Consider the following 18,654-nt stretch of genomic DNA (forward strand, 5'->3'; position numbering starts at 1 on the left):
AGCTCAATATATAACTTAATCTAGTAAAATACATACATCTTGGTACCCAATTAGAGAATACATGTTATTCTCATAAAACATTGATAAAAATTGATCTTAACTTGGCTACAAGCAAGTTTCAATACATGTCAAAAACTCAGATTCAGGGACACCTGGGTGGCTCAGTGGTTGAGTGTCTGCCTTCAGCTCAGGGTGTGGTCCCAGGGTCTGGGATTGAGTCCTGCATTAGGCTCCCCATGGGAGCCTGCTTCTCCTCCTGCCTGTGTCTCTGCCTGGGGTGTGATCCTGGAGATCCGGGATCGAGTCCCTGCATGGAGCCTGCTTCTCCCTCTGCCTGTGTCTCTGCCTCTCTCTCGCTCTCTCTGAATAAATAAATAAATCTTTAAAATAAATAAATAAATACACACTTCTAAATAACTCATGAAACATGATTTAAGACACCGAATTCTAACTTAAAAATGTTTATATTTAAACAAAAATGTGAATATAAATATCAAACATGGTGAAAACAGCATAAGTGGAACTTAGACATTTTAAATCCTTATATTAGAAAAGAAATACTGAAGACTAATGAGCTAAATGCAAATTTAATAAGTTTTATAAGAAATTATAGAAAAAAAACCAGAAAGGTAGGAAAAGGGAAATAGTAAAGAATAGAAATAAATGAAATAGAAACTAATAAACAAAATCAGGAGCAGAATATTTTATACACTTAAAAGTAGATGTAATTTCTAGTAAGAACAGTAAAGAAAAAAGGGAGACTGTACCAACAAATTATATTAGGAATGAGAAAGAATATAGCTACAGTTACATAAAAAGTTTCAAAAGATAATAAGAAAAAATTATGAACCACTTTGTGCCAACAAATTTTAAAACTGGGAAAGTTAGATAAATTCTAGATAATTATAACCTGCCAAAACTTCAAAAAGATATAGAAACCCCAAATAGTCCTATAGCTATTAGAGAAATTGAATAATTAGAAATCTTTCCACAAATAATATGTTGAGTCCAGATTATTTTAAAGGTAAATTAAATATAGCTGTTGTGAAACAGACCATTTTATTCTTATACAAACTGCCATGGAAAATTGAAGAAGTGGGGATTTTCCCCAACTAATTCTATGACACTAGTCAGATTCATATCAAAACTAGATGGTAGAAGAAAGGAAAGATTAAAGGCATATTTCATTCATGAACATAGATACAAAAATCCTAAACAGAGTACTAGCAAACCAAATCAAGTGGGCCTCAAAGGAAAATCCATTATGACCATTAACATCCAGTGTGTGTGACATAAGAAAACATGTTATTATAAAAAAAAAAAAAAGAAAACATGTTATTCGCATCAATGAATTAGAGGAGGACAACTACATAATCAACTCAATAGGTGAAGAAAACCATTTGATATAAAGTCAATATTCAATCATCTTTAAAATTCTCAGTAAAGTTGGAATACAAAAGAACATACTTAATAAATGGTATCTTTCCAAAAATTAGAGAAAGTATCATTTTTAAAAAGAGAAACACTGGAAAGATTCTGTGGTAGATGTGATCACTACTCTCAATTCTCCCCTCCCTCTCCCACCATGTTACGCTGGAGTGCAGTACATTCACATGCCCACTCCATTGACTTTTGGTTTACACACATAACTTATCCTGTCAGTGGATGTGAGAAGTGATGGTGTGCCAATTCCTACAGTGAGACCTGAAGAGTCATCACCCATTTCCACTGTGGAGAGATACATCAGGTAGCCTCTAAACAACTCTACTGCACACTCACGAGATAATGAGTGGAAAAGGCAAACAAATGTTTTAGTATTAGTCTGAAAATTATTTTGACCTTATTGGGACCCCTGAGAATATGGTGGGGACCCCAAGCATCCCTGGACAACACTTAGCGAGATACTCTACTCTAGTGTGGCATTTCCTACACCACACTAGGACATACTTGCTGGTTGTCTATAAGCAAATACATTCTTGCACAACCAGAACAGAACCAAATCAGAAAATAACATTAATTCATTACTACCATCTATTCCTCAAACCTCAAAAAAGTTTTCCTACTTTCTCCTGTAACAATTTTTGTGATAAGAAGAGTGTAATTCAGCATCCCACATTGCATTTAGTTGTAATGTCTCTGTAGTCTCCTTCCATCTGAAGAGTTCCTCTGACTTTCCTTGACATTCAAGACACTTTTGAAGACCACAGAGCAGTTATTTTGTGGAATATCTCTCAAGTTAGTTTTATCTGCTATTTCTGCATGAGTAGATTTTAGTTGTGCATCTTTGGCAGGAAAATCCAGAAGTGACTCTGTGTTTTTCTCATTACATCCTATCAAGTGGAACAAGATTTTTATTTGTTGTATTACTGGTGATGTTCACCTTGATCATTTGATTAAGATAGTGCCTCCCATAATGCTTCACTGTAGAGTTACTTTTTTTCACTTTGTAATTAATAAGTATTTTACAGGGACGTCATTTGAAATTATTTAAATTTCCCATTCCTAATCAAACTTTTATATCATTATTTATATATTTTTATGGGCTCATGTGTTCCTATTTTATTCGATGGGTTATAACTCATTAGCTGTCATTATTTATTTTGTTCCTAAAATATTCCTCAGTTTAACCAGTTGGAGCCCATCAAGCTGGCTTCTCTATCCTCCTAACATGCCTCATCACCCTGAGTACTTCTTTGCTTTCTGGCACAAGGTGCTTCACGTTCATCTAGTGCCTTCCCTGCCCTGTCCCTGATACCAGTAATCTCTCAATGGATCATTGTTCATTTGAGTGGAAAATATATTTAGAAGCCAAATATAGTCTTTATTAGTGCTACTGGGATTTCGATTTCCCAGCCTTCTTGGTTGACAGAGGTAGGTAATATATATGTGTAAATACATACATACACAGATACATATTTACATTTATCTTTATCTATATATCTTGAAAGAAACTGGTATCTCCAATTCCAATCCAACATCGCAAGGTTCACTCTAGCTTTCTTCTTCCGCATATCTAAAAATTCTCCCTTAAACAGTTTAGTGAGAAATCTGGCTCCCATTGTCCTTAATGTAGTTGCTTATTTGATCAACCCCTCAGTAAGTAACCAATCTCCTAGGTCCACTTCCTCCCCACTCAGACATCTTTCTCACCTTGACTGAAATTTGATTCTCCATGCCAGTTTATCTCTTTGTGTAAACACCCTGCTCGTCCTCCTTGGGCTGCACCTTATAGTAGGTCATTTTCACACATGGAAATGCTCCTTTCCCTGACCGAGTTTCGACATCCCATGCCAGGCCACCCCATGCACATACACGTTTCTCTTCTGGACGGACACTTTCCTTGCCCTGTTTGGGTTTTGACACCCCTTGCTAGATACCCCCTCTGCAGGGATATCTTCCTTGCTTTGCTGACTCCTTCTGCTAGGCCACGCCCCTCCATAGATTCCCTTCCTACCGCCTCCTGGACCCTAACACTCCATACTGGGCTACTCCATATGTGGATACCCTCCTAACCCTGCATGGACCCCAACATGCCATGCTGAGTTGCCCTAAAAATAGACACGACCATTAACCTGCTTGAGCCCCCTGATCTCAACTCTGGATCACTGCAAACCCCCATTCTCCACTGAAGGTATGGATGCCAGCTATCTCACTTTCCCTCATTTTTCATGTGTTTTCATTTGCTCTTAAACATTCATTTTCAGGAACAGAAGTTTCCCTTCTCTGGACTGCTGCCTCCCATGCCCTTCCCACTTCCCCCTTACATATAATGTTTTTTCTCCTTGTGGTCTCTGATGTTTTCACCCTGTTCAATTTGGATTCTGCCCCTGAAAGTCTTTCTTCAGATTAAATCTCTAGCTCTATTAAAAGCATGTCTTTATTTGATATTCCTAAGATTCTCAAGAGCTTAAGCTGCCTCCTTTGTCTTTTTGCAGAATTTTTTCAAGCTCTGCTGGTTGTTCTCAGAGTCTATTGCTTAGTACCTGGCTTAGTACTGGGCCCTCTCCTTTCAGTAATCAGGATCTAATGGCAATTTCATGGCCAGACCTGGATCTTGCTGCTATCACCTGATTTGGTTTTGCCCTCCATTTTCCAGGACCACAGGGATTCTTTGATACCTGCTTTATTTGAAGATACCACCTATAGGTGGTTTTTTTGTTTGTTGCTATCATTTGTTCATTTTATTCTTTCATTAGTGTATATTTTTAAAATCTGTTCATTTATTTGAGTGAGAGAGAGAGAGAGCAGGTAGAGAGAGAGGGTAGAGGCGAAGGGAGAGAAAAAAAATCTCAAGCAGACCCCCACTGAACATGGAGCCTGACTCCCATGACCCTGAGATTGTGACCTGAGCTGAAATCAAGAGTCAGACACTTAACTGACTAAGTCACCCAGGCATACCCCATTATTATATATTTTTATTTAAATTCTAATTAGCATACAATATAATATTAGTTTCAGGTATACAATATAGTGATTCAACACTTCCATGCAACACCCAGTGCTCATCATAAGTGTACTCCTTAATCCTCATCACCTATTTAACCCATCCTCCCCTACCCCCCTCCCTTCTGGTTACCATCAATTTGTTCTCTATAGTTAAGAGTCTGTTTCTTGGTTTGCCTCTCTCTCTTCTTTTATCCCCTTTGCTCATTTGTTTTATTTCTTAAATTCCACATGAATGAAATCATATGGTGTTTGTCTTTCTCTGACTTATTCCACTTATAAGACTCTCTAGCTCCACCCATGTTATTGCAAATGGCAAGATTTTACTCTTTTTTATGGCTGAGTAATATTCCAGTGTGTATGTGTGTGTGTGTGTGTGTGTGTGTGTGTGTGTATCTCACATCTTTATTCATCAGTCAATGGACACTTGGGCTATTTCCATAATTTGGCTATTATAGATAATCTGCTATAAACATTGGGGTACATGTATCCTTTTGAATTAGTATTTTTGTATTCTTTGGGTAAATACCTAGTGGTGCAATTTCTGGATAATAGGGTAGTTCTATTTTTAACTTTTTAAGGAAACCCCATAATGTTTTCCACAGTGCCTGTACCAGTTTGCATTCCCACAACAGTGCAAGACAGTTCCTTTTTTCTCCACATCCTCATCGACACCTGTTGTTTCTTGTGTTGCTGGTTTTAGCCATTCTGACAGGTATGAGGTGATATCTCATTGCAGTTTTGATTTGTATTTCCCTGATGATCAGTGATATTGAACATCTTTTCATGTGTTGGTTGGCCATCTGTATGTCCTCTTTCGAAAAGTATCTATTCAATTCTTTTGCCCTTTTTTTAGTTGGATTATTCATTTTGGCAGGTGTTAAGTTTTATAAGTTCTTTATATATTTTGGATACTAAATTTTTATTGTATATATCATTTGCAAATATTTTCTCCTATTCCATAGGCTGCTTTTTAGTTTTGTTGATTGCTTCCTTTTTATTTTGATGTAGACCCAATAGTTTATTTTTGCTTCTTTTTTTTAAGATTTTATTTATTTATTCATGAGAGACATAGAGAGAGAGAGAGAGAGGCAGAGACACAGGCAGAGGGAGAAGCAGGCTCCATGCGGGAGCCCGACGTGGGACTCGATCCTGGGTCTCCAGGATCACACCCTGGTCTACAGGCGGCGCTAAACCACTGCGCCACCGGGGCTGCCCCACTGCCTATTTTTCTCTTGCTTCAAAAGACATATCTAAAAAGAAGTTCCGGTGGCCAGTGTCAAAGAGTTTACTGCCTGTGTTCTTCTCTACGATTTTTATGGTTTCAGGTCTCACATGTAGGCCTTTAATCGATTTTGAGTTTACTTTTGTGTGTGGTGTAAGAAAGTGGTCCAGTTTCATTCTTTTGCATGTTTTTGTCCAGTTTTCCTAATATCATTTGTTGAAGAGACTGTCTCATCCCCACGGGATATTCTCTCTTGCTTTGTTGAAGATTAATTGACCATATAGTAGTGGGTTCATTTCTGTGTTTCCTATTCTGTCCTATTGATCTATGTGTCTACTTTTGTGCCTGTACCATACTGTTTTGATCACTACTGCTTTGTAATATAACTTGAAGTCTGGAATTGTGATACCACCAACTTTGCTTTTCTTTTTCATGAATGACATACTAGACCTGGTGGACTTAATAGATACATTTAGAACATTCCATTAAAACCCAGAATACACATTTCTTTCAAGTGTACATGGACAATTCTCCAAGGTAGATCACATATAAAGTCACAAAAGAGGCCTCAACAAATAAAAAAGATTGAAATTATACAATGCACCTTTTCTGACTGTAATGATATGAGACTAGAAGTCAACCACAAGAAAAATTTTGGAAAGATCACAAATATATGGAAGTTAAACAATATGCTACTAAACAATGAGTGGATCAACTAGGAAATCAAAGAAGAAATAATAAAAATACATGGAAACAAATGAAAATGAAAACTCAATGGTCCAAATCCTGTGGGATGCAGCAAAAGCAGTCCTAAGAGGGAAGTATATAGCAATACAGGCCAACCTCAAGAAATGAGAAAAATCTCAAATAAGCAATCTAACCTTAACATCTAAAAGAGCTAGAAAAAAAAAAACAAACAAACAAACAAATGAAGCCTAAAGCCAGCAGAAGGAAGGAAATAATAAAGATTAGAGCTAAAATAAATGGTATAGAAACTAAAAAACAACAGATCAAGGAAGACAGGAGCTGGTTCTTTGAAAAATTAATAAAATTGATAAACCTCCAGCCAGATTTATCAAAAAGAGAAAGGACCCCAATAAATAAAATCACAAACAAGAGAGAAAAAATAACAACCAACACCACAGAATTTCTACTAATATCACCATCAGTGCTCAAATCCTTAGAAATGGAGAAAATTTTTATTTTCTATGAGGAACAAAATGGCCCAATAGACAAAACTTATGATTTATAATACAAGAAGAAATCATTCATTTTTCCATAATTTGTTTTTATCTTGACATGAAATTTGGAAGTTTTTGTTATTCAGGTATTTATGTGATAAAGATCAGGGGCAAAGATGAGCAAAAAGATTGAACTGCTTATTTATTGGATACTTTCTCTGACATTTCTTTGAAATGCTAATGATGCTTTGAGTAACTATCAGATTGGAATTCACACATATTTAGCTCTGTACCTTGGCATGAAATATCCACTTATCAAAAGAGAAGTGTGAAATTAAATGAGACAAGTTATGAAAACAGTTTAATCTATATACTTTGCCTTAGTTACGTATAAAGAAACAGTAAAAGTTCAAGAATTCTTTCCAAAATATATTTTTAAAATATACAAGCAGAAACAAAGGAGTAAATCTCATATATTTACCATGTCAAAACAACAATCTTCACTGAATATCTCATACCAATCACTACTACATTTATTTGTAAATGAAACCCTTTAGATTAAAAATTGTTGTAATAACAGAAACATATTTAATGTGTTCTATGCCACTGGCATTGTTCTAACTGCTTTACTTATATTTATTAAGTCTTCACAACACTGACAGGTGTTTACTATTACTATCTTTGTTTGCAGAAGTGAAAATATAAACATTGCCAGAATGTATTTTGAACAAAGTATAATTCTTCTTTGAACACTGCATACAGGCTGAATCATTTATTTATTATGGAATATCAGACCACTCCAAAACCTTATGACTTAAAATTATAGCCATTTATATAGCTCATGATTCCGGATGTTTTCTTCTGGTTTGGGCCAGCCTAAGCGAAGATTGGCTAGGTTTTCTCATTCATCTGTGGTCAGTTGGCTTATTGGCCTGGGATTGGTAGGTAGGTCATGGAAGACCTCACTCAAATGTCAGAAGGTTGGCTATTGTCTAAGGTGACAGAGATGGCTGGTGTGTTAACCATGCCTTTTTCCTTTAGGTTTGTCTTGTTTTGTTTTTTGTTTTTGATTCTTTAACATCTTGGGACCTTTCTGACCCTGGAGAAACTGCCCCTCCCAGGGCTACCTAAATCTTAGGGATAAGTAAACATACCTTTGATTTCATATGCAAACCAATCAATCCAGAGCCATACCCTAAGCACTACCTTTATTAGGCTCTCACACTGTGAGCCACCTTTCACCTGGTCTAATCACAGCAGGACGAGGTATCAGACAACTAGGGATAATCCCTATGCTCTAGAAGCTGTTAAAATGATTCAAATTAGCCAATCCTCAATTTGATTACCTTGTTTCATCCATTCTTTCACATTGAAATCACAATAAAGGCTCTGGCCCACCTCTTCCCTCACTCATTCTGTCTCCTAACTAACCCTGGTGTTCCCCCAAGTCTCTTGCCCCAGGGCATAGCATCCTCCCTCCTCTTGGAATCTCTAAGAATTTACCTTTTCAATGGCAATTATCTCCTCATCTGTTAGCCTCATCATACCTGAAAAATAATAAAACCTACAATTTCAAACAGTTGGGTAATGTGTTTCATCATCTCTCAGGCAAATCTGGGCTTATTCACGTGGCAGCAAGTTTGCAACAGCAGCAAGTGCACAAGTGCTTTTCAAGTCTCTGCTTATATGTTTGTAATTATCCCAGTGGCCAAAGCAAGACAAATGGCCAAACCTAGAGTTCCATGGGAGGGATGGATACAGAGCAGGGTGTGGTTACAGGGAATCCTTGCATATTGTGGCCATAACTTGCCATCAATCCACCAAACAAGCATCTCAGGAGGTTTTATATCGACTTCACATTCTCTTTGATTTGAGTAATCCTTAGAGTTTGGCCACTGAAATAAGCAATAGTTGCTTTTGACAACTTAACAACTATCATGATGCTAAGAACTATTATTCAAAAGACAAAGCTTATATGCTAATAACTAAATTTTCTATTACTTAGGGAAGTGACTGCTTATCACTAGAGGACTTGGACAATATAAAGCATTTTGAGGTTGTGATTATAGTCATTTTAGTGAAACCACTGAGGGGATGATAACCTAATAACAATATTCACAGAAAACTTAAATAACATTATGCCACTAAAACTCTCATTTATCATGATTATGGTCAAAAACCTCTTGACTGAGATTTACAGAATCTTTTTCATGAAAATAGGCTGATTATTTTCTATTTTCTTTTCATAATGAAACGCTTTAGCCTTCTTTAGCAACATTCAAAGTAAAATTCGAAACTTCCTTATTTTTTAATTCCTCTTTCTTTTTACATTACTTACCCATTACTGTCATCCATATCAACTTGTTATGTTGTAAAGCATTATGGATCCAAGTAGCATGGGAAGAAAAAAGAAAAAATACGTTGGAACAGAATGCCAGGTTTCATTTCCTCTTGGTATCCTCTTGCTTCCGTGGAGGCAAAAACAAAACAAAACAAAACAGAAACCCCAAAAAAAGCCTTTTTTAGTTCATTTATCCCAAATTCCAGGAACAGTCATAAACAGAAGAAACATGCCCCTCCCACAAAGAATATACTTGCTTGTCTTTGAACCCTAACTTGTTCTTTTATCTAAATAGTAATATATTTTCCAGGCCAGTGGGTATGGGAATCTGATAGATTTTAGTTTGAATCTCAACCGTTTACCAGCTAGAGAAACTTCAGCAACTTAAGGTGTTTAAGTATTCATTTTTTACTTGCAAAAAATGGATATCATGGGCCATAAACTCTAGCTTTAGAGAGAGTTCAGAGCTACCTTCACTCACTCTCCACTCACTATTGTACCCCTAAAAGAGCCTCTGTCATGAGGGAAGGACAGAAGAGTTATTATCAAGGGCATAGTGTTGCTACACTCGAAGGGGATGCAGTTTTTGTGGGAAGACAGAGAGATTATTATAGTCCTTGGTGGGCACAGAATGTTCCTCCTTTAGATTGTTGTCTTTTGGACCTCTCTTCCCAGCACTCTTCTTTCTTCCATCTCCAGATATCATTATGACAAGGTTGGAGCAAGGGGACATCTTCTGCTTGGAAATCCAAACAGTTAGGGTCTAGTGATATGCAAAAAACCTGCCTCAATCAGCTCCTAGGGAGAAATAGGGAATTGGGATCAAACTGCAAGAAAGAAAATTGATTTGTGTGTAGCATCCTCTGGCCAAATATCTATTGAGACTTATTATGGTTGCCAATTTGTTTAAATATGTAAATACAATATTCTGGCTATATCTTTCTATCATATAACAATAATTATTATTAATCATTTCACAGGATTGTTATGCAGATCAAATGAGATCTTGTAAATGTAACCCCTAATTTAGTGCCTATTAAATAGCACATACGTGTTAAATGTTACTTGTTAATTTATGAAAACTTTAGTGTTTAGGATTCATAGTAATAATCAACATACTTAAAGTGTAAGTCAGCAAATCAACTTTGAATTTGTTGTTATTATCCACCACATTGGCTATTTTTTACTCTTTCACAAGATTGGGTTATGAGTTTATCAGGTAATTTAACTTATGATTGTGGCAGATCAAAAAAGTATACTGACTTCCTTTGCAAAGTTCTTTGGCCAGGGTTTTACATAGTATATCTTTAAAAGACAAATTAGTTCATAAAAAAGCATGGTATATTTTAAGTCTCAGAGAACATTTATGTTTTATCCTAGGACAAATTACAAAGCAATAAATTCTTCCTTTTCTGCATTACACTTTCAAAGATCTGAAGAAATCAAAAAATAACTAATGGTATTTCAGAGAAGAAAGAAAAAGATAGCTTTGTGTTAATAGCTCAACATTTGTTTCTTGTAAAAGAGTCTCACTTTTTAGTGATATTATGGATTGCATTGTTTGCCTATGTTAAGCCTGAACAAATCCTTTTTGTCTAAATTATATAATTTATAGAATTATTCTTTATATTTAAAGAAATATTATCAATATTATTAAATTACTTCTTAATCTAAACCTTAAATTACTTCTATTTATACTTCTTTTCAAGATTTTATTTCTGAATTTATTTGCTGGGAGAAAGGCAAAGGGATGTCATTATGTATGATCTTGATTTACCTGCCTGATGTCCTACTGCACAAAGATTCTTTTATTGTGAAGGTTTGGACATGGGTATTTCAGTTTAAGAAAACCCAATTTTGTTATTCAATATATAATATGTGCTCTGGGGACAAGGAAGAACAGTATACAATTACTCAATTAATACCTAATTCATATTTTTGAAATGTACCCTGAGGTATGTCAGGAAGATCTGGTTCATACACACACATGAACACACACAAATTCATTTTATAAATGGTACTGTAGGGTGTTTCATAAAGTGAGGATATCATTGTGCCAACAGATGAAATGTCTGGATATTGCACAAGTTTGAAAAGGCACTGCTATTGTATCAGGGCTTTTGGAGTCCTTATAAACAATCATCCTGATGTCCTTCCTCTCTTTTGCAGATGACCCTTCTCAACAGGAGGAGAGCGATCCTCCAAAAGAATATGATCCTGGACAATTTGCAGGCCTTCTCCATGGATCCTCTCCAGCCTGTGAGTCCCCTGAAAATCCATTTCACCTCTATGGGAAAAGAGATGAACGTGAAGTGGGACAAGATGAAGTCAGTTTGGCAAATAGTCCTTTGCCTTTCAAGAAGTCTCCAATAGCAAATAACTCAGAAACCTTAGTAAAGAAAATTAAACCCAAAGTGGTCAGTAGGACGATTTTTCACAAAAAAAGCAACCAACTTGAAAACCATACCATTGTTGGCACAAGAACAACTAGGAGTGGATCCCGGAATGGGGACCAATGGATTGTGAACACAGGAGGATTTGTGGAGAGGGCCTGTACCTTGGGGAGAATAAGGTCATTGCCAAAAGCCCTGATTGACATGCATTTATCAAAAAATGTGTCTAAATCGGATTCTGATCTCATTGCATACCCTTCGACTGAGAAAACATCAAGAGTTAACTGGAGTGAATCTTCAACTGCTGAACATAGTTCTAAAGGGAATTCTGAAAGAACACCATCCTTCACTTCTGAATGGGAAGAAGTAAGACTTGTTGTTCTTGTTGTTTTTTTTATAAAGACTTTGGAGCAAGGGAGGTTTGAGGGAAGGGTTTTCAGTTCTTTAAAGTCTTTCAGAGGCAAAAAAAAAAAAAAAAGGATTTAAGAGACACGTACAGTTCCAAGTGAAAGGGCAAGATTCTAGGGGTGATACATGATAATTTCACAGCCGTGTAAAAACAAACACAATTCCACACATGTGGAGAAATCTATTGTTTCCATAGAAATTGATATCAAGCAGAAGTAATAACTAGCTATGAGGTACAAGAGAAATGTTCACTTTATGTCCTACCAAGCACTGCAGCTGACAAATTGAGAAAAATATTCTTATTTCTGCAGCTCTGTATCATTTTGCTAGTTGCTAAATTCTTTGTTAGCTCGTCTTCTGTCTCTAAAGTATCTTGTATTTTCAGAAAAGTTCTTATAATCTTACGCTTAATGGTAAACTGAATAGTCCTGGCTTGGGGTGCCCTAGATGGCTCAGTTGGTTAAATGTCTAACTCCCTATTTTGGCTCAGGTCATGATCTCAGGGTTGTGAGATTATGCCCCACATCATGCTCAGTGCTGGGCATGTAGCCTGCCTAGGGTTCTCTCTCTACCCCTCCTCCACTGCTCATGCTCTCTCTCTAAAAAAAGAAAGAAAAAAAATAGTCCTGGCTTTTCTACAAGTGTCATACAATAAACCCAAATTACTTATTATTTCCTTTATACAATTATCAAAGAGACATTAAAGAAAAATATGTTGAGGTCATATATCATTTAAGCTCTACTTAAAGATAAAGTCTTCCATTTTATAGAATTACTCAGAAAGTAAGTGCCCTTGCAAAGTTATGAAATATCATCCTTTGTCGTTAAGGAGGACCACATCATAAAATAATGAAGTTCCTTGCCTTTTGATTTTTTTTTTTTTTTTGCCTTTTGAATTTCTTCGGAGAATGGACCACACTCTCCCTTAGTCTTTCATTCTAACATGTTACATTTTCTCCCTCAAAAAACTGTGCCAGTGGGATTGGGTATTGAAGCATAAAAGGTCACTATAGTATTCTGAGAACTAGAAATGTCTGATATTGACATTCTGAATTGAGCTATTTGGGAAAATCACTTAATCTCCCTGCATCTGGAATGCCTGGGTGGCTCAGTGGTTGAGCGCCTGCCGTTGGCCCAGGGCATGATCCTGGAATCCTGGGATCGAGTCCCACATCGGGCTCCCTGCCTGGAGCCTGCTTCTCTCTCTGCTTGTGTCTCTGCCTCTCTCTCGCTCTCTTTGTCTCACATGAATAAATAAAATCTTAAAATAAAAAATCTCCCTGCATCTGTTTCAGGGTGAACAAAATGGGACATTTAAGCAATGCTTATTGTCCTCTCTGAAACCTGCTGTCTTACACAGGTTGCTAGGAAGATGGAGGGCGGGGAGGATTAAATCATAAATGGCTAAAGCTTGGATAGTCATATCTTCCTATAAATACCATACTACTAGATTGATAGTCAATTCAAGTCTCTCCATTTCTTATATTTATTAGCTCCATGAATAGCATAATCCTTTTTTGAATGCAGCAAGATTAATTAACATTTAGCCTATCTCTTAGAATTAAGGTGTTTCCTCATGCCTGGATTCTTGCCATTACGTGTCACAAATCAGCCTGTGGCTGGTCGAACTATTTAGTAAGAACTTGGCTCTCATGGCCATACCCATAGACTAAAGCCCCCCCTTCACTAGTCAGAGAGAGGCATGTTCTCAGAAAAGGAAGAATGCCTGAGAGAATGGACATGTTCACATAAATTTACCTTCAGCCCCATCTCCTACTGAGTTTAAAGAATATACGTTTCCTAACTTATTGACCCAAACAAAGTTCATCTTAAGAAATATAAAGAAAGGATGATCTGATTTTGAACATCTAAGAAAGGGAGACATAAAAAAAAAATAAAGGGAGACATAATTTATATTTTTTTCATAATTTATATTTTTAAAAGCAATTCAAATGTCTGCTTCCTTTTAAACCTTTGTCAGTCTCTTAATTGTGGTATTGTAGTAGTAAGATCAAGAATATATGCTTCTGTCATTTAGAAATTATTTTAAAATACAATGCTAAAAGTGAACTAACAAGTTATTTATATGGCTTTTGTTTCTCACAGATTGACAAAATAATGAATTCCATAGATGTTGGAATTAACAGTGAACTTGAAGAAATGAACGGTGAGACCACAAGTAAGGAAACCTTTCTTCTACATTTTAATTAATGAATGTGCTCAAAAATAGCTAGAAAATTATAGTAGGCTTTAGATAATTTCATGTTTTATCATAATAACAGCAGCTACAAATTATTTCCTTCCACTCATATCAAACAACCATGACCTCTAATAACAATTTTAAGTAAATTGATTCAACAAAATAAGAGATTTTTTTTCCCCATGCGCTATGCCAATTAACATTAATGGAGTTTCCACTTTGTGTAGAGCTAAGTTTGAAGCACTTCAAAATGTTATAGAATATGATGACCTGATACAGTATGATTTTCCATTGAGTGAAATGTCCCAGTCATCCTGGCCGGAGTGATTAACAACTTACGCCTAAGATGTAAGCTCCAGTATGGCAAGAACTATGTGTTACTCATCCTCACGTATCCCAGAATACCTAGAAGAGTGTCTCACAAATAGTTGGTTTTTGCAATCATTATTTCATATATTGCCCTTATGAAGTGTTTTTTTTTCTCTATAATCAAAGCCCAGAGTGGAATTCTGTTTGCGACTTTCTTTGAAGGCTTTTTTGCTTCATACTAATAAGATGATGTCAAATGCTAGATAGCTAAACCTAAAAATAACAGTCACATTCATGCTAAAGAAACTACTATTCTGGAAAGAGTCAAAAGACCTGGCTTCATTTCTATCCAGCCACTAAGCAGTGCTAGAACTGTAGATTATCATATAAATCTATAAAATTTGACGTTAAAACAAGTGATTGCTAAGCTCTCTGAAGAACTCATGTTTAAGTTGATCATGATAGTTGATGGTTTTGTAGAGATGATAAGATTAAGGTCTGTGAGAGAGAAGTCTAATATAGGATAAACAGCTATGGGATTTTGTGACCCTTTGACTAGTCACCAGGGTCTTTTAAATAGCACCCTATGTGACTCATAAGCACAGGACAGCTGGAAAATGGCTCTCTGGTGATGCACTGGGCCAGGATAGTTAAGAGGTAACATTGAAATCTGGGGTTGCAGTCACTGAAGGGAATATTCAACTCTAAATGAATGTCTCACTAATATTTTCTATACTAGGACAGGTAAGAAATTACTCTAATATGGCTGGACCCCATTTTAATTAAGTGATGATTGTTTAAAAGATTACATAATTTTTTTCTGAAATGCATATTCATTTTAGATTTTTAAAACTGAAAAATTATGAAAAAAGTACCAAAACTGTGTGCATTTGTCTAATGACACAAATATGACATTAGCTCTGTGATAGCCTATAGAGCCAGGTCTTTCACACAGAAATGCTGACAAACACTGAGGATTTTTCTAGTATTCAAAAAACTAGTCTAGGACTATATGTCACCACATAGTTCATACAGAATAATTTCAAGAAAGTGTAGGAATGCATATTTTTAACTGGTATGAAGGTAAGAATGTATTTATTTATTTATTTTGTCAATAGGAAATTCCCTGATACTGAGAATGTTCAGGCAGAGACATGGTGCTTCTCTATTGGAAAATTTAGACAACATTGAGCATTAATACTCTAAAATTCTTCAAACAGATAATACCACAGAATTATAAAAAATATAAATATGATTATAATGAAAGAGTAATGTTATAATAAGGTAAATGTTAAAAATTTCACTCAGGCAAGCTGCCTTTGAAGGGCATTTTAGTGGTAAACAAATCCACAGATTATCTCCCCTAATTCTCCTCTTTCTACCATTTATACTACCATCCTACCCTGCCTTTATTTACTATTTTTCTACAGTGATAATGAAAACGAAAGTAGAGACTCATTCCTCAAAGATTCATTACTATTAACAAAGTCTCGTTCTGTATGTCCTTTAGTTTTTGCCTCTTAATTATATATTAATTATACGCTAAGTGATTGACCATGCCATTTGGCATTCCAGTTGGTCTTTATGTCATTGTGGATAACAATTTTACTGGACTGGAAGCTTTTCCCTCCTGAAGCTAGATGAGGGGATAACCCCATGCAAATTCCACAGATATGTACTGGGTACCACGTATGTTTGGGAAATCACATGGTGAAATAAAAAAGTCAGACAGACATGAATTCAAATCTCAGTTTGGCTGTTTACTAGGTACTTGATCTTAGGCAAATCAATTTCCCCATCAACAGAAATGAGGATATTAATATAGGATAATTGTAGAGACATGCCCAATGGCATAGGGAGAATTGGACACATGTAGATACATATTAAATTTCAGCTCCCCATGTTGCCCTACCGCAAGGGAAATGTGATGTTTGACGTATTGAGATAAACACACATTAGCCCTTTCTTTAAGAACTTCATGATGTCAGTTAGTCTACTAGTCTTCATGTTAAATTTGCTATACTCCCTGAAATAATGGCGTGTCAACTGTAATACAGGTAGTAACGAGCCCAACAGTCAGCTGGTACTAGAGAAGAGTAATTACTAAGAGAGATCGTTAAACTCCAAGGTATCCTGGCAAAGAAAAGAGAAAAATCTAAACTGTATGGATTTAAATGGCCTAAATTATTTTTATGAAATCTGGATGTTCTCTTTTTGCTTGATGATGAGGAAGAGATGTGCAATGAGATTAACAGGAGGTAAATATAGAACAAGTGAGAGGAAATACTACTTTACCTAGTTTGTATTGTTAATGTCTAGAATTTTGCTTTGGAAATCCACTGAACCAAGCACTATTCCTGGCTTTAACAGAGCTGCACAACTTTATGAGCACTTGTAATGTTTGTTGCTAAAAAAAAAAACAAAACAAACAAACAAACAAAAAAACCTCAGGAGACAGTGGAGAGAATAAAACTAGAAGCAATGGAGATACATGATGGATCAAGGATGAGCATTATATTTTCCATGCTCTATCCCACTTTGTTCCAGTGTTTTTGTTTGCCCTCCCTACCACCTGGACACTTGCAATTTCAGATATTTTGTTAGAAAAATATTTATTGAACCACTAAGGGCTTTGAAACTTTCTCATCCTCACCCCTAAAAATAGGAACCAGCTAAAGTTTGAGCAGTCTCTGTGAATCATCAATCTAGTTCTACTCATAGAAAACTATTTTTTTTAATTTCCTCAACAATTATATAGTAGTTTGAAACATACCCAACAACATCAACTATCCAAGACTAAGGATGAAATAATAGTAAATAAAATTTTCTGAATCTATTTTATGTCAGTCTCCAGTTCTCACTCAGAACAATCTTAATAGACAATTTTCACAAACATAACTTCTGGTTTTCCACTTGAAATGAGACTCGAAAGTCAAACAAATTGGCATTGGTAGTAGGTTTCAACCCGCTGTAATACTTCATATTGTATAAAACAATCCTCGTTTTTTATTTAATTTTATTCATTTAAATTCAATTAATTAACATATATTATTAGTTTCAGAGGTAGAGGTCAGTGATTCATCAGTCTTATATAATAACCAGTGTGCATTACATTACATCCTATTCTTTGGTAATTCTGGATATGTCGTGTTATATACTCCCACGTATAAGATTTTTTCAGAGAACTGGTTTTGAAGTTAGATGGGCTCAGCTTCAAATCCCAGGGTTGATGGGGACCCCTGGGTGGCTCAGCAGTTTAGTGCCTGCCTTCTGCCCAGGGCGTGATCCTGGAGTCCTGGGATGGAGTCCCACATCAGGTTCCCTGCATGGAGCCTGCTTCTCCCTCTGCCTGTGTCTCTGCCTCTCTCTGTCTCTCTTTGTGTCTCTCATGAATAAATAAATAAAATATATTTTTAAAAATCTCAGGGTTGCAATTCACTGGCTCTGTGACCTATTTGATCTGTCTCCTCCCCTATAAATTCAGACTTTTAACAATCACCTCATAAGACCTCTGCAAGATTAAACTATACACTTGTTCTATGGTAGCCTAGAATATAGCAGGTTATCAATAAATGTAATTCTTTGCCTTCTTATCCAAGTATGCATGACTTATCTTTCTAATTAGAGTATATGCCACACAGGAGGATACTTGGGAAATCTTGCTTATTGTTTTGATCAGTAAAGATTTTAGTTAAAATATAACTACTCATATTCTACGTTGCTTTCATGAGGAGTCTTTCTTGAAGTTACATTTCTTAACCGTTGCCTTTCTATCGCAAGGAAGCACTTTAAAATTAGGAAGGCAATAATTGTCTCCATAGTACTTTCTTATCATCACACATATACAGCAAATATTCAGAGTAATTAAGTGCCCAGACCTTATAATACAGGTGTGGCAGATAATCTTAGAAACGCCCTCCTACTTCTAAACAAGCTTCAGTAAGCCACACTAGGCCAACTACAGGGCATGAATGGACTGTATTGGAATCAGCTCAAGTTCATGAATGAAAAGTAGCATTTAGTTAAAGGTATTTTTTAAGATTGGGATTTTTTTTCCCTTATACTTAAGGTTAAAGAATATTCAAATAGAAATATTCTAGAGTCTCATCTTTTAAAAACCTACTTTTGCCAAAATATTGATTCCATCTAAATTT

The 18,654-nt window shown here is 35.9% G+C and overlaps 1 protein-coding gene and 1 long non-coding RNA gene across 14 annotated transcripts in view; one reads left to right on the forward strand and one right to left on the reverse strand.

The window, feature by feature from the left end:
- The window catches only part of ANKS1B (ankyrin repeat and sterile alpha motif domain containing 1B), a 1,017,748-nt gene that overhangs the window by 559,817 nt on the left and 439,277 nt on the right, over positions 1-18,654 (forward strand). For all 13 annotated transcript variants that reach the window (XM_041737915.1, XM_041737908.1, XM_041737909.1 and 10 more), the window contains exons 13-14: positions 11,360-11,949; positions 14,098-14,170. In XM_041737915.1, the coding sequence (XP_041593849.1) occupies positions 11,360-11,949; positions 14,098-14,170 (663 nt within the window). The remainder of the gene's footprint in view (positions 1-11,359; positions 11,950-14,097; positions 14,171-18,654) is intronic.
- Positions 9,256-18,654, reverse strand: part of LOC121480962 — a 42,399-nt gene continuing 33,000 nt past the window's right edge. The window contains exon 4 of the long non-coding RNA XR_005985164.1: positions 9,256-9,314. This is a non-coding gene — a long non-coding RNA (uncharacterized LOC121480962). The remainder of the gene's footprint in view (positions 9,315-18,654) is intronic.

Source organism: Vulpes lagopus, chromosome 23 (assembly GCF_018345385.1).
Source record: "Vulpes lagopus strain Blue_001 chromosome 23, ASM1834538v1, whole genome shotgun sequence".
Taxonomy (NCBI): domain Eukaryota; kingdom Metazoa; phylum Chordata; class Mammalia; order Carnivora; family Canidae; genus Vulpes; species Vulpes lagopus.